Here is a 17,399-nt window from a genome sequence, read left to right on the forward strand (position 1 = left end):
TGACAAACAACCTAATTACAAGTGTGCAAACGTTGTCTAATAATTTAAACATGTTACACCCTGCATTTTCAATTTTGATATTTGAATGATTACTTACAATATAATTTGAATAAATTAGATTGAAATGGATTGAGTTAAAAAGATATTTGAAGTTTTTGGATTTTTTATGATAGAATTTTAATTAAGTTTCAAATTCATAATTATTTTTTTCATGTTTTTATTTATGTTTGTTTAGAAGTTAGTTAAATTTTGTAAGACACTGTTCTCTTGCACGTTCTTTTGGCATATTTTTCGACACACAATCCTTCCTCTCTAACCATGACATGCACATCCTAGCTCACTAGAAATCTTTTGTCCAACGACATAACCACATACCTATAGAAGTGGACCAAATTTAACCAAGTGAGCGGTGATTTCACCTTTAATGATTGTTGATGACGATTTTGGCAGATGCGAGCGATGTTAACGCCCCCGCAATACAATTTCGTTGCATTAATTTTGTGTCGTTGACATGAGCTTCATTTACATTGGTGTTTTCATCACTTTCGGGCAACGTGCATGAGTTTTTTTTTTTTTTTTTCTTGCGGCCTTAACACGTTTTCTTCTCTTTCCCAAACAAATCAAAGGATAAGCCTTCGTAGGGAGAATTTCAACTCACTTGGGGTCAAGAATGAGTCGCATATAATCATCTTGTGAAATATTTATCTCTTCAATAAACAAATTTATAAGGAGAGAATATAATTCATGGTTTAATCATATATATCCTCGCTTATGTATCTCCACGTAAACGACTTAGATCAAATCACTTGTAATAATTACAAATTGGATCTTATTAATGTGATAGCAAGATAAAACACTCAACCTTATCCAAATACTATAAATTATTTAAGGTATTTCTTTAACATGATCCTCCTGTATGTGAATTACATACTATTTAAGATTATACTAATTATTGATAGTGCAATTTTTTTTATCTATTTTCACCGATTTTCTTCTCTCAACTCAATTTAGGGCCTACTAAAGGAATTTATGAAGATTCATACTTCGAGAAACAGGAAAACCGAGCACCCAAAACACCTTGAACACTTAAGTAGCCATTTCATACTTTCCACACAAGTTTATCTATAAGATTGACTTGGATTAGCATGAGAATGTTATAATTGAGCTAATGAAGAAATGTGCATGTTTTAGCCTAAGAATCTCGAGATATGACGTTTAGATTGCAATTGGAGCCTTGTGACTAATCGTTAGGCTCTGTTATGCATGATGTGATTCTAATTGGTTTGCAAACTGATTTAGGCTATGTATGCAAGCTTATGGGTCATTCCCCGATCTTCTAAGCTTAATTGGTTAGGACGAGCCAGCTTGTCTAGAATTCAAAGCCATTAAATAGTATTATGTGTTTGAATGCACATAAATAGTAAATAGTATTAAATTAGAACGTTTAAGTGGAAGTATTTCTTGGTGTTGTATGATTATTTTACCTAAAACACAACATTTAAAAGATAAGAAAGTAATTAAGATTTTTAAAAAATGACAAAGAACATCATTAATAACCTTAATTTTTATCTAATAATTGTCGTGGTTCTCATTACACAAAAATCACATTTTGAGAGACGTTTCTTATTAGATCGACTTATAATTCTACTTTCCATAATAAATGTGTTCTAGAATTGTGTATTTTTGGCAAGTTTCAATCATTTCCATAATAAAAAAAAAGAATGAGAAGCATTTAATTTTATCCATTAAAAAGAGAATGGTTCTTTTTATGGATGAAGTCGTGCCTAGTTGCATGCATTGAAACGTGGCACCTTATTTGAGGACTTCAAAGTATGGTAGTATGAATGGTTATGTAAGTTTTAAGATACTAAAATACATTTGAGGGCATAAGCTAAGGTTTACGGGAAATGACGAAACTACTCCCTCTCGCACGTGTTATTATGAAATGTTCATGACTTATGAGCTTGGATTAGTGTAACACAGGCTTTAAATACATATGCGAAAACTCATATTAAATACTTTTAAAATAAAGTCATAGGCTTACCTATTCCGTTCAAGACAAAAATAAATATAATAAGTCTTCAATGTGTTCTATTGCCCTATCATGATCTATCTTTAATTTTCATGGTCTTTCCAGTGTTCACTGTTATTCGTGCATGAGAGTTTTACCTTTACTTAAAAAATATAAGGATAGCACGTAGCTCGACATGCGCATCGAGATACTTCTCTGCTATGATTAATATGGACTTGTATACTATGATGTTATATTGTGGTATTATGTATACCATAATACTATACACGCTCTTTTCCCTCGGTGACATTCCGACATCTTGAGTGTACGTTAGTTGAAGGGTAGGTCTAAGGGTACATATTCAAGCTTGCTTGGGGTGCATGTGCACGTACGTGAGCTGTGTGTAGAGAGTACTATACATCAAATTTTGCTCGAACTAGACGTATAGACCAAGACATGTCATGATGTTTTTATGATAGGATGGTCTGAGCACTACGTGCACTTCCAAACCCGAAATGTATAATATTATGTTTTCTTAGTAAAAGGTTGAAAATTGGGTAATAAATATGAATTTAACTTCCATATATTAGAACTTTCCACCAAACCATCCCTTAAAAGGTAGGGGTAAAATGGAAATTTTGCCGCTAACCAACAAATGAGAAAATTATTTTTTTAAAAATATATTTATTAGGATTTTGTTTGTAGACAAGTTTCAATAATTTGCATAATAATAGAAAAGAATGAGAAGCATTTAATTTAATTTTATCCAAAATAAAATAAAATAAAATAAAAGTGAATGGTTTCTTTTATGGATGAAGACGTGGCTAGTTGCATGCGGTGAAACGTGGCAGCTTGTCTGAGGACTTCAAACTCCTTGCTTTGCCCCCTTCTTCTCTCACTCCTCCACCTATCACTTTACATTTCTTCGTTTCTACGCTCTTCTTTTACTTTCTCTCTCCTCCTTTCATTCTTGTCTTTTACCTAAACGCTAAAAATGTTCATTTAATCCGTAGGACGAAGGTCCATTTAAACAAGAAATAGTGAAAGAATTAAGGATTTTTTTTTTCTATTAGTAAAACGAGGCTAGGACGGAGACTGTAATCCTTATTTTCGCCCCCATTCTTGTCTCGCACCACTCATTTTACGTCTCCACTTTTCCCTCCAACGTTGCTAAATTCTAGTCTCGTCTCATATCAATTATTTTTATACTACAATGTGTTATATTTTTATACTTTTAAAAAAGAAAATGGGAAATTTGAGAGAATATGGATTAAAATAAGAATAAGGAAATATTCCAACCAAAGAAACTTTTCCAACTTTAATTCAAAAATTGGGAAGAAAAAAAAAAAAAAGTCAACTTCAATATAATTGGTTTGAATATGAATTTAGTCTTAGTAAAGGTTAAAATTTAATAATTTTCCAAGTTTAAAAGTCGCTTATCATTACAAAATATTAAGTGACGACATATTTAAGTAACGTCTTAATTATTCTTATATCATTTTAGGTTATCATTACTTTAATTTGATGTTTGTTTAACATAATGTCTATTTTTAGAGTAGTTTAGAAATATTTATAATATTATAAATTATGAAAGAATAAAAATGTAATTTTGGAACAAATTTCTAAAGTTTATAGTAATATTCTTTTTTAATAAAATATAATACCACTAATAAATATTTTTAATATATAAATAAGGCAAAATATATTTAGAACACACTTAGGGTACCTAAACTTTCTCTTAAAATTAAATAATTTTAGCTGTCGATTTTAATATAATGCAGTTAAAATATGGTACGAAATAAAATTGCGCTAAGATATTATATTACCATTTGTATTCTATATATTAACGTTGAATTAAAAAAATAATTTATATTTTAATATTAAAATTGAGTTTCTTAAAATTATATTCATCTTATTATATTTTTATTTACAAAATATTATTAAATTTATTAGGTTGTTTTACCTTTCTTTAAATTTAAAAAAATGGGTCGAATTTAGGTTTTAATACGGTCTACTTAAGATTTGATGGGTGTCCAAATCATTCACTTAAATTGAACGGAGTTCAACTATACAACTTTACCAATATCAATCGTATTTACTATTTAAGTATATACATTTACCGAAAAATCCTACTAGTTTCAAGTTTTTTAACTATTTAAGTACGCACATTTACGGAATAACTTCACAAATAACTCGTGTAAAACAGTAATTTATTATTAATACTTTAGGGATATTTTCATATTTGAATTTAGTTACTACTAAAATTTGGTAAATCTCTAAAAAAAATGACTATTTGGAGAAAAATTGGTTAAAACTTATTATTTATTTTATATTTCCACGAGTCTTCCTTCCAGCCCAACACCACTAACAATACAGCCTGGCAGAATAAAACGACAAAAATCCTACGTGGCAGTTCTGTTCAATTTTCGAGGCACCCTTCTTTCCTTTATATACCCATATTCATTTCTCCGTCCTCTTCGCTCAATCGCAACTCGCTCTCTTCTGACTCACTGAGTTCAGTCCGATTCCAAAAAAAACAAAATCTCAACCCACCAAAAAGAAAAAAAAAAAAAAAAAAAAAAAAAAAACAGAAAAAGAAATGGGTATTTGCATTTCCTCCGATTCCCCCAATGTTTCTACGGCCAAACTCATTCTTTCCGACGGAACATTGCTGGAATATTCCTATCCGGTCAAGGTTTCGTATGTACTACATAAAGATCCGGCGAGTTTCATTTGCAACTCCGACGATATGGATTTCAACGATGTTATAACCGCCGTGGACGACGACGACGAGCTTCAACTCGGGCAGCTTTACTTTGCGCTGCCGTTGGAGAAGCTGAACAAGCCGCTTCACGCGGAGGATATGGCTGCATTGGCTGTTAAGGCTAGCTCGGCGCTGATGAAGGCTGGCGGTGGTGGGAGTGAGAAATGTGGGTCACGGCGGCCGGTGGTGTTTTGTGAGGAGGAGCTTAGGAAGGGTCCGAGAAAGGGTGTGAAGAAGGGGACAAGGAGTGGTGGAAGTAGGAAATTCACGGCGAAATTGTGTGCAATCCCTGAATGATGGATGGATGGATGGATGTGTGTAGGGCTAAAATTGTAATTATGAGCTGTTTAGTTTGGTTTTTTGGGGGTTTTGGAAATTGAGATGGTGAGGTTGCTTTATGTGGATGTTTTGTTTCTTCCGCATCCCATGGTATTGCCTCAAGATTCTTTCTTCTCCACTTTTACATATTTACCCCTCATTACTAAAAAAAAAATTTAATATTTTCATGTTCCAAATTATTAATGGGTATGTATTATATTTTCATTTCCATACGTGTTCCAACGACAATGGGGCGAATCAATCATTTTGTTCCGTGATATATTAAGGAGGAGGACATAATATTAATAACAAATAATCTCACCTTATTAGAAAAGAATACGAACGTTAATATTTTAAATTTGAAAAAGTTCATAATGTCATTAATTTGTTGCTAATCGAACGAGAAACTTGTCATATAACTAATGTGGTATAAAAGGGTGAAGTTTCAAGTCAACTCATGAACTGGGCAATAGAGATAAAGTGAATACGACGTCTATTTTCACACAAAGATTGCACAAAGATCGAAATAGGAGACATAAGTGGTGACATATTTTGTTGTTGAATTAGTAAGTAAGATGAATGAGATAAATATGACGAGTTACAAGCTTATGTCATTCAGAGATGATTCATAGTGGAAAAGGATGTAATATCAATTTACTACTTATATCGCCTCATGAGGAGCTTTTTGAAAAGGTTTATGATTCAACTTTCAAGCCTCAAACAACGAGGTATAGTACAAAGCACACTCAAGTCGGACTAGCAAGCAAGATAGAGATCAATAATCTTAAGCTCAGTCGTAGATTTTCAACTAATATAGGCATATTTTATGAAATATTTTAAATAGATGTTTTTTTACACGCATTAATCACGTGATGCATGTAATGATACCTTATTTCGCAAAGAAAAAAACTAGATTGAAGAATCACCTATACATTTAGACGTTTAATATCTTTAGCTAGCCATATAATAAACGGTAGAATACTATTTTTGTAATAAAGAATATTCAAATATAAATGGATAATTATTTTCAAAATTTTAATGAATTTATTAGCTAATAAATCTAGGTTTATTCTAATCCAAAGACAATTTTTAAACACCCAACGTCAAACAACGTTTAAATATGTCGATGTTTAATTGTAGCAATATTTTATTTAGTTGGAAAACTTGAAGAAATATTTAATATAATTAAAATTGAAATGTCGGATTATGTCGGTTCATAATTTAATTTCAAAAAAATAAAAAATAAATTAATTAATTAAATGGAAAATCAGTGGTTGCGGATGCCAGTATAGATCTTGAGGAGATTCTAATATACCAATTATCAAATTTCAAATCAAACTATTGGATTATTTTATTTTATTTTATTTTGTTTTATTCATATTTGTTTTTTAAAATTGAGATTTCTAATGAAAACTATAAACTTTTCATTGGACCAATGGGTGGGTTCTTACAATCCATCCTCTCTCAGGGCTCAGCATCTTTGTCGGCACTCGTTCCTTTTTTCAATCGATGTAAGACCCCCACCAAATCCACTCCCCATTGTCGTCGACATTCATTTTTTTCTTCAATCGATGTGGGACCCCCACCAAATCTACTTTCTTCAGGGTCTAGCATTCTTACCGGTACACCGCCTTGTGTCTACTCCCTTCAAAGAAGAGCCTCCTCGCTGGCATATAGTCCGGTGTTTGGCTCTGATACCATTTGTAACGGCTCAAGCCGCTAGTAGATGTTTTCCTCTTTGAGTTTTCTCTTTCGGGCTTTCCCTCAAGCCTTTAAAACGTATCTGCTAGGGAAAGGTTTTCACACCCTCACAAAAGGTGTTTTGTTCTCCTCTCCAAACCATGTGGGTTCTCACAGTAACTTTTCCGATCTAAAATCTAATGGGATGAAATTAAAAACTTATAATATAAAAATAAATTATTTTTTTTTTAAATTTAAATTGAAAATATATTTGAGAGAGAAAGAAAATTATATTAAAAGAAAAAAAAAAAGTAAATTGGGCCTACTATGAAGGAAAGAAGAGACCAGTCTATGGTGGAATATAATAGGTAGGGTTAGATAGTTAAATGAAAATGCCAAAGTTGATAGTGACATTTGACATTGTATTATATGTTATGTATTGATGGGGTCTCCACATAGTCTATTCTTATTGGACTCTACCAATTATTTCATTTTAATTGCTTCATTTTTTTTTATTTTTAAGTTTCATTACTATAGTTTTTGAAAGCACCAAAAGTAAAAAAGAAAAATACTTTTCGCTAATAAAAGTTATCTAAAAGTTTTTCCATTTTCTAGAACACGTTTTTATTTTAAACACGTTTTTTTGTGCTAAATACGAGATAGAAAAAGATCTCACTTGATCTTTGCACTACATCAATGTGATCTTTATGTGCAAAAGAAATTTGTTGCAACAACCCTAAAAGTGTTCAAATTCACGAGCCATATGTAAAGAATACTATGTATTCAAATCTGTTCGAGAATGAAATTTGAACATAAGATTATAGACATGGTTAATCCAGATTTCAAATGTAATTTTACTATGATTACACTTTTATGAATGTTTAAATTCCTAAAACATTTTAAGATGAAACGTTTTTAAATAGCAGTGTCACAAACCGATTTTGACATACGTGTAGTAACAATTTTATTTTAAAAAAACTAAGATCGTTATAATTAGTATTAATGATAATTTATTAAAATATTTTCTCATCATTGAATCCACGATGATAACCCATTTTTACTCTAACTTTTTGGTCGATCATTCATATTTTACGACAGTGAAACTATGCTCGTATTAACTAAATCTTGTCCTTAAATCCTATATTACTCTCGTTTATTGCTCAAATTTGTGATATTTGTGTTTTCAAATTCTATAATGATAAAGAACAATTACATAAAGATGATAATAATTTGAATGAAGTTTTAGATAAAGTATGGTAAAGGGTTGAAAGATGAATGATCTTGATGGTTGATTTGAAGGGGTGTGTTCCACTAGAAAAGAAAAAAGAAGAGTTGCTTTTGATTTGTTTACCAAAGGAGGAAGGTTCGTGGGTGGGTTTGAATCAATTTCATGAGTGGGTAAGCAATGAATTGCCCCCAAAAGGTCAAAAAGCTTATCATAAATTCACTTCATTCATATCATTACATCTTCACCTTTAAATTTGGTACCATTTTCTTACCATTTTCTCACCACCTTCTTCCTTTAACCTTTATTTTGCTATGGATCCAGCTGGTAAGGAAAGGACACTTTAAAAAGCTCCACCTAATTATCCCAATACTTTCTTGCATTTTCTACGACATGATTATGTTTTTACTCCTTACTTCTAAAAATGAAAACTATTCTCATAGATCAACACGAGTTATTTTCTATGATTAACTCACTAAAAAGGAAGATGCATCTTATTGATGTAGATAGTAACTTTAAATTCTTTGTAATAAATCTTTATCTTTAAGATCACTGTTATTCAGATGTGGCATCGATTCATTGTGAGATTCCATATCGGTTAGAGAGGAGAACAAAACATTCTTTATAAGGTGTGGAAATCTCTCCCTAGATGATGCGTTTTAAAAACCTTGAGGCGAAGCCCGAAAGGAAAAGCTCAAGGAAGACAATATCTGCTAGCGGTGGGATTGGGCGGTTACAAATGGTATCAGAGCCAGATACTAGGTGATGTGGCAGTGAGAAGGCTGAGCCTCGAAGGGGGGACATGAGACGGTGTGTCAGGAAGGATGCTGGACCCCAAAGGAGGTGGATTTGGTGGGAGATCCCACATCGATTGGAGAAAGGAAAGAGTGCCAGCTATGACGTTGGCCCCAAAGGGAGTGGATTGTGAGATCCCACATCAGTTGAAAAGGAGAACAAAACACTCTTTATAAGGTGTGGAAACCTCTCCCTAGATGACGGGTTTAAAAATCTCGAGGGGAAGCCCGAAAGGGACAATATTTACTAGCGATGGGCTTGAGCCGTTACAGATTCATATACCTTTTTTTACTCGAATGTCACAAATATAAACTTAGATTGAGATTCCTTAATAATGTTATAATGTATTTAATTTCAAAAAGTATATAAGCTGAATATTTAAACTTAGGTTCTTTTTTTATATGTTTTATTAAATTTAACCATCATATCCTAATGTTCATCGTTACAAAATTATATATATATATTTTATAAAAGCCATGAATCTATTTTTAATAAAAAAAAAGAATCCAATTAGGCATTAATTAATTTGAGAGTGGTAGTGATTGACATGTGAAATCATTTATTTACATTGTACTAAAATATTAATGGATTGTCATGATAGTAACCCCTAAACAATTTAGATATTGATTGACTATGTTATGATATTAATGTATAATTAAAATAATCTCTAATTAATTTACATATTCACCGATTATAATCATGATGCTCACCTACATTGCTAAACTTCTAATAATATCTAATAAATCCTTAAATTCGATGGGATTCCACGTTAAAGATGAGAACGAAACATTCTTTATAAGCGTGTGGAAATCTCTCTCTAGTACACGCCCTTTAAAAGGGAAGCTTGAAAGGAAAAGCCAAAAAAGGACAATATCTGCTGTATGTGAACTTGAGTTGTTACAAGGGTATAAGAGCCAGACACTGGGCAATGTGCCCATGAGATGAACTTGAGTTGTTACAAGGGTATAAGAGCTAGACACTGGGCAATGTGCCAACGAAGAGGCTGAGCTCCGAAGAGGGTGGACACAAGGCGGTGTACCAGCAAGGACGCTAGAACCCGAATGGTGGGTGGATTAGGGAGTCTCACATTGATTGGAGAAGTGAATGAGTGCCAATAATATAAACAGGAGCTTCGTAGGACTCCAGACCCGAAGCTTAGGCTCGAAACCGTGCGACCCACCTCCCTCGGCCCAAACGCCAGCCCAGCCACCTTCAGCCCACCAGAACATTGAGATATAGTGATTTCTATTTGAATTTGTTTGAAACAACTTGGCATAATTCAATTAACATTAATAACATCAATTAGAAATTTAAAACGTAATGGAGATCTCTACAAAATAAAAATTATTAAAACTTATTGTTTAACACAAAAACCATTAACAATGATTTCTTAAAACGGACAAAATTCCACGTGCCCACCATAGTTGACTTGCCTTCCAATAAAATTGTATCTATGAACAGAAACATAAAAAAACATGCACATGCATGGTTGACCAGACATCTAGGGTTCTTCATTTATAACAACCCCTTTGGAGATACCCTTCTTTCTACCCAAACCAAGAAAATAACCATGGCACCTGATCTTCCAAAACCGAAGATGACAACTATTTTGAGTATCGATGGAGGTGGCATCAGAGGCATCATTCCTTCAACTATTCTAGCTTTTCTCGAGTCCAAGCTTCAGGTAATAACCTTTATAAAGGTGTGGAAACCTCTTCTTAGATGGAAAGTCCGAATGAGAAAGGTCAAAGAGGATAATATTTTTTAGTAGTAGGCTTGAATAATTTCTATATTGATATAAGAAAGGATTGTTTTTTGGTTAGGAATTGGACGGCCCGGATGCAAGAATAGCGAATTACTTCGATTTAATTGCTGGAACAAGTACAGGTGGTTTAATTACTATCATGCTTACAGCTCCCAACAAAGACAAGAAGCCTTTATATGCAGCCAAAGATCTAAGCAACTTCTTTTTGGAACATTCTCCAAAAATTTTCCCCCAAAAAAAGTTCGTACGTCCATACATCTTTGCTTGAATGACTTTGTAATGTTTAGATATAATGACTAAATGAGTGTTTTGTTGTGTGTCAGCCATTTATTCAGCTCAGTCACCAATTTATTTAGTAAAGCTTTGGGGCCAAAGTACGATGGAAAATACTTGAGGACATTGCTGAATGACCAACTTGGGGACACAACTCTTAAGGAAACGTTGACAAATGTTGTTATTCCTGCGTTTGACATCAATCATCTTCACCCTGTGATCTTCTCCAATGTTAAGGTATGAGAAGTTTGTTGGTTTTGACTCTCGATTCAAGTATACCGAAACAAATAACTGAAATAAAATGAAATACTTGTGTTTTGTTCTAAAAATACTTTTCAATCATAATGTTTTTTTACTAACAATTCTTCTCCTAAAATGTTCTACGATTAGGAATTTCTCAATACATGACTATCTTTGTAAGAGCCCAAGCTCACCACTAGTAGATATTATCATTTTTGGGTTTTTCTTTTAAATTTTCCCCTCAAAGTTTTTAAAACGCATCTACTTGTAGAGGTGCATCTACTTGTAGAGGTTTTCTCACCTTAGACTTTCCCTTTCAAGCTAACTCTCAAAGTTGCATAGGAGGTTTTCACATCCTTAGGCTTTCCTTTTCGAAGTTCCTCTCAAGGTTTTTAAAACGCGTCTACTAGGGAGAGATTTTCATATCCTTAAAAGGGTGTTTCGTTCTCCTCCTCAACCAATGTGAGATCTCACAATCCACCCCCTTCGGGGCCCAGCATCCTTGTTGGCACTTATTCCCTTCTTCAATCGATGTGGTGTCTACCAGAAAGAGGTTTAATTTCCACACCCTTATAAAGGGTGTTTTCCTCCCCAACCGATGTGGGATCTCACAATCCACCCCTTTTGAAGCCCAACGTCCTCGTTGGCACTTGTTCCCTTCTCCAATCGATGTGGGACCCCCTAATCCACTCCTTTTGGGGTCTAACGTCCTTGTTGGCACACCACCTCATGTCCACCCTCCTTCAAGGTTCAACCTCCTCGCTGGCACATCGCTTGGTGTCTGGCTCTGATACCATTTATAACAGCTTAAGCCGCCGACTAACAAATGTTGTCCTCTTTAGACTTTCCTTTCAAGCTTTCCCTCAAAGTTTTTAAAACTCGTCTACTAAGAAGAGATTTCCACACCCTTATAAAAAATGTTTCTATCTCCTCCCCAACCAATGTAGAATCTCACCGTCACATTCCTTAGTTATGCATAGAATTGATCGGGTTGAAACTTTATGATTAAATTGGAACATGCAGGCAAGGTGGGATGAATTGAAGAATCCAAAGTTGGCAGATGTGTGCATCAGTACATCTGCAGCACCAACTTACTTGCCAGCATATGAATTTCAAACAACCAACTCCATGGGAAATACTCACATTTTCAATATGGTTGATGGTGGAGTTGCAGCAAACAACCCAGTAAGTATTTTGTGATTAAACTCTTGCACCTCATCCACATTTCCTCACAAAATTTGATTGTATAGACCCTGGCTGCCATAACCCAAGTATCCAAAGGGACAAACATTTGTGAACCCTTCAAGACCAAGCCCATGGAAACAGAAAGGATGCTAGTCCTTTCTTTAGGCACTGGAGCAGCTAAGAATGAAGGAAAGTACAGTGCTACCAAAGCTGCAAAATGGGGCATGTTTAATTGGGTTTATGACAATGGGGCCACTCCAATAGTTGATATCTTCAGCGATGCAAGTTCCGATATGGTCGACTTTCATGTTGGTTCTTTCTTTCAATCCTTCCGTTGCCACAAAAACTATCTTCGCATTCAGGTACCCCTTCCACACTATGACCGACTAACTTAGGAGAATTGTCAGTAGACTTAGTAGAATAAGTTACTAACTTATGTAGCAATTATAGGAGAATTGGTAATAGTTGCTAGTCAGTGCTTTCTAAGCTATAAATACTCGTGAGATGTATAACAACAAAGAAAATTGCTTAAAGTTTTTTTTTTTTTTTGTCTCTTTTACTTATTTCGACGTAATTCGAATTGATTTGGGTTGGACAGGACACGGATTTGAGTGGGGAAGTAGCATTAGTTGATATTGCAACAGAGAAAAACTTGAAGAAGCTGACAGAGGTGGGGAAGGAGCTGTTAAAGAAATCGGTGTCGAGGGTAAACTTAGAAACGGGAGAATACGAGGCAGTTGATGGAGAAGGTACAAATGAAGAAGCCCTCACACAATTTGCCAACATGCTTTCTCAACAGAGAAAGCTTCCACTCAGCCCTTGAATCACTCGGTTCTCTTTCTATTTTTAAAGTTATATTATATTACTTACTTTAAACTTACGTTGGTATGTTTATTATCATGCCTTTAGTAACGAATATTTTTAAAAAAAATTGAGTAAGTGACTCCACCGTTGGGGCCAGTGAATGTAAACATGTACAATCATGATTTAGAGATCTATCCTTTAAAACCATAATCTCTTAGGTGGCCTCTAGTCCGGACAAATTGGATGTGTAATACTTCTCTACACACGACCTACACGTGCGAGCATAGACTCACCAGGCAGGCTCACATACCCCCTTGGTCTGCATGGTCGAGCTAGTTGACTGTAGCTGAATGTTAAGAGGTAGAGTGACCGTCGTGTATCATGCCAAACATGATAGTTGTCGTCGTCATTATCATCATCATCATAGTGTACCCGTTCGTACTCATCATAAAAATAAGTATTATGATGTAAATGAACATACAATATGCCTAAGGTCCCTATACTTTTTGTCTTAAACTTTCATGTGGCATAACCCCACATATCCTTCACATATTACCCTAGGTAACATGTATGCATAAGCTTTCATACATTCATCATTCATAACATTACTTAGGGGTTGTGTTTTCCAAAACTCTTCATTACCATTCATGTCATAGCATGTCATATCATAGTGCAACATGACATGACATCTCATACATGCATACCATCGTAACATGAGGTATCATCATATATCTCATGTCATCATAGCATACTACATCATCATCATAACGTATCATAGCATCAAAGTATACATCACATCATCATAACATATTATATCATAATAACACATCATTTCAACATAGATGACACGTGCATGGACCCCTGGGCACGGACCAATTATACATAAAGCAAGTCTTTCGGCCAAGTCGATAGTAGGACCACTTACATGGATTGATATGAACCAAAAGACATCAATCATACACTATACTTCAATGAAGATGTAAAGAAAATTCTGTTGAAATTATTAAAAGATATTTCAATTCATGCCACATCGAAAAAGAATGAAACTTCAATGTTATAAATTTTGAGTGAATGATAATTTAGAGTAATTTAGAATTATTGTATAAAGCCATGTATGTTGTATTTGTAAATAGACTTGAAAAATATATAAAAAGAAGCATTGGCGTGTTTTCCTTTAGTCAATGACTAAATTTCTTTGCAATTATATGTAGTTTAGGTTACATGTAGAATCATTCAAACTCGACATGATCAATCTTGTTTGTGGAGAGATTCAAATCTCAAACAAGTGTTCTTGCCTTGTGAGATTTGATCAACAAGAATCATTCAAGCTAGACATGATCGATCTTGCTTGTGAAGTGATTCGAATCTCAAATAAGCATTCTTATCCTAAAATATTCGATCAACAAGGTAATCTGAATCTTACTTCCTTTGTATTGATTCCATATCATTTGGTATCCAAACTTTAGGCTCAAGATCAAATATATATTTCATTGCATTTATCTGTTTTGATTCTCATCTATATATATATATATATTCAATTTGGGTAGCATGTTCACAATTGAGTAATTAAAGGGACTAATGGGTTGGCTATAAGGTTGACCAAAAAATATTTATGAATTATATCACCATATCATGCCTTCTTTTTTCTTTTTAGTTTAACTTAAATATAATTCAATTATATTTAATCCCTTAGAGATGTTATATCACTAACCAAAGTATATTCGATTTCTTAAATATACATGTTAAACTAAAAATTGTATATTAAACAAGTATTAGTTAATTTGACTATTATATATTAACAAAAAGATTAGAGATTAAAATTTTCATTGAATCATAATGAATAATTAAAAAAAAAAAAAAAAACAGGTGGTACAATAATGTTAAAAACATGTATGATCATCTCATGCTACATTATAATAAGTCATTAACCGACAAGCCAATGGTACAGCGAATGCTATGATTTTCAAATATTTTATCTTTTAAATAATTATTTGAAATAAAAAACTCGAAGAACGCAAACAAAACTGCCAAAATATATATACGTAATATTTTATCAAACAGTCCATTATTTTGTAAACTTTAGTCAATTTACCACTTAAGTCTTTGTTTATGTTATTATTTTAGTTTAAAGTTGTGACGGAAGGGTATATAAATGCATCGAAATCATATTTAAATGAAAGTATAGGATGACTAAGAAAGGTTTAAAGAAAACTAAAGTTACTACCTATATCAACAATTAACGACCCTAATTTTCTACGACATGCATGACATGATTGTAAAGTGTGGAACATTTAAAATAGTTCATAAATGATATCGTGGACTTAGGCCGTTTGAAAATGAAAATTTTAAAACTGAACAACGAAAATTTAAATAAAACAAGGAGAAGAATAACACAATGCCCGTGATCCAAGAGCTACAAATAAACATAAATACAGCTACCTAACACGATTCCATGCCTTTTGTCACAATGTTGTCGTTATCTGTACAGGGGTGTCTTGCCTTTGCATGAAATTTAAAAGTAACACATGGTTTGAGTATTTTAAGAAATATTTAATAAGTGACCCTACTATGAGATTGTGAAATGCAGTCACATGCAACATGGTAAAGCCTATCATTTAAAACATTATTTCATTCTCTTAGGTGGCTTTTCAGTCTAGGCTAAATTGGAAGTGTATTACTTCTTTATACATGACTCACACATGTGAACGTGAACCCACTAGGCGGGCTTGCACACCCCCTAGGCCTGATGGTAGGGCTAGCACTCGCTGACGGGTTGTTGCCGGACACCCAAAGGAAATAGTGGTCGTCGTATCACCATGGTGAATATGGTGATCATAATCAATCTCAGTGTACGTATCTGTACTCATCATAATAGAGAAGTATCCTTATAACAACAATTAAAAAAATAAATGATAAAATAAAAAAATTAATTAATTAATTAAAAAAAGAAAACCGATCTCCCATCTCCCTACGGTTAAAAATAATAATAATAATAATAATAATAATAATAATAATAATAATAATAATAATAATAATAATAATGAAGAGTGTTATATCTTAGACCTTCCTCTTCTTTTATGGAATGTTATTTTAGTTAAAATTAAATGTGGTTAGGAATGTATGTCTTGGATAAGAAACTAACTACAGTGAACTAACAAAATAAAGAAATTGTTTTTATCTTTTAAAACATTAAATACTTATGTCGAGATATTTCTTTATCCTCAATAATTGGACGGTAAGATGGTTGATCTTTGCAGTCATTTTGTTTTAATTGATATTATCAACATAATGGATCTGAGGAGCAAATTCAGGTTAATACCAAGAATAATTAGTAACTCGAGCTTAGGTCAACCAAGTAAGTGACTCTATTATCGATTTGGTTGGAAGAATTGTTTTATGTATGATGACATGTGCCCAATGACTCTTACATATGTCATATGTGTGATTTGTTTTGATATATGATATTATGTTATATTACATTATATGATATACGAAATAATACTATGCTATAAACAAAATGTCATGTTAGGTAATAATAAGGTATGTCATGTCATAACATGTTATGATATACTATGATATGTTTTGTTATGCTATGATATGATATGACATGGCATGTTTTGAAATAAGAAAATCTATGAAGTATAACCTCCCTATGTCATGTCATGGAAGCCATGTTACGTAGGGAATAATATATAACATAGCTGACTCGAGATAATAGTTGGAATGATGGAAGCTATGTTATGTATGGAATGATGTACATAAAATCCCGAAAATTCGACTTTAAAACAAAACGAATGTTTTTAATTTCTCGTCGGGCCAAACAGAAGCAGCTCCATGTTTGGTTTTGTCTTCCCCATCAACTCCAATCCCTCTTTAAACACTTGGGTCAAGAGCTCATCCTTCTATTCCAATCGCCTGTCCCCGTCTTATTGGGGCTGCTGGCACCTCCTTTTGTCATTCTTGCCGCTTTCTAGATTTTGTAGGAACCGTCTTAGACTTTTTGAATCAACATAGGGACGAGCCGAGTACTACACCTTCAGGGGTAGAAAGCTTTGCTTCTATGACAACTTTCTTCCTTCTTGCTTCTTTTCTTTCTGACGACTAGCACAACTAGCTGGTGCATTACCGCATCGAAGGTGAAGACATAAAATGAACTTCTCTTTCTTCATTTTCTTGAATACAATGAATTTAGTAAGGGTCGAATATGCACACCATTACAGCTCAAGGGGCCTTAGTCCATCCATTTTTTTTCCTGAAATTTTTCACTTAATTAGATTACACTTTGTTAATCTCCCTTGTTGATGACTAACATACCTTAAATATATATTTATAAAGAGGG

The 17,399-nt window shown here is 33.4% G+C and overlaps 2 protein-coding genes across 2 annotated transcripts; both read left to right on the forward strand.

Annotated features, from left to right (window-relative positions):
- Positions 1 to 4,545: 4,545 nt before the first annotated feature.
- On the forward strand, positions 4,546 to 5,322 carry LOC111795245 (uncharacterized). The gene has a single exon (XM_023677549.2). The coding sequence runs from the start codon at positions 4,611 to 4,613 to the stop codon at positions 5,070 to 5,072; it is 462 nt and encodes a 153-aa protein (XP_023533317.2). The 5' UTR covers positions 4,546 to 4,610; the 3' UTR covers positions 5,073 to 5,322.
- A 5,041-nt stretch (positions 5,323 to 10,363) lies between these two features.
- Positions 10,364 to 13,082, forward strand: LOC111795246 (patatin-like protein 2). The gene is made up of 6 exons (XM_023677551.2): positions 10,364 to 10,477; positions 10,617 to 10,798; positions 10,882 to 11,068; positions 12,095 to 12,256; positions 12,322 to 12,618; positions 12,855 to 13,082. Exons 1-6 carry the CDS (start codon positions 10,364 to 10,366, stop codon positions 13,077 to 13,079), a joined length of 1,167 nt encoding a protein of 388 aa, XP_023533319.2. The 3' UTR covers positions 13,080 to 13,082.
- The last annotated feature ends 4,317 nt before the right edge of the window (positions 13,083 to 17,399 follow it).

The sequence above is a fragment of the Cucurbita pepo genome, chromosome 5, assembly GCF_057944985.1.
Source record: "Cucurbita pepo subsp. pepo isolate OVF chromosome 5, ASM5794498v1, whole genome shotgun sequence".
Taxonomy (NCBI): Eukaryota; Viridiplantae; Streptophyta; class Magnoliopsida; order Cucurbitales; family Cucurbitaceae; genus Cucurbita; species Cucurbita pepo.

Bases quoted from the DNA above. Each gene is read 5' to 3' on its own strand.
- LOC111795245 (XM_023677549.2), top strand. From the start codon at position 4,611: ATGGGTATTTGCATTTCCTCCGATTCCCCCAATGTTTCTACGGCCAAA.
- LOC111795246 (XM_023677551.2), top strand. From the start codon at position 10,364: ATGGCACCTGATCTTCCAAAACCGAAGATGACAACTATTTTGAGTATC. The intron at 10,478-10,616 runs GTAATAACCTTT...TTTTTTGGTTAG, and splicing joins TTCTCGAGTCCAAGCTTCAG to GAATTGGACGGCCCGGATGC. The intron at 12,257-12,321 runs GTAAGTATTTTG...TTGATTGTATAG, and splicing joins GAGTTGCAGCAAACAACCCA to ACCCTGGCTGCCATAACCCA.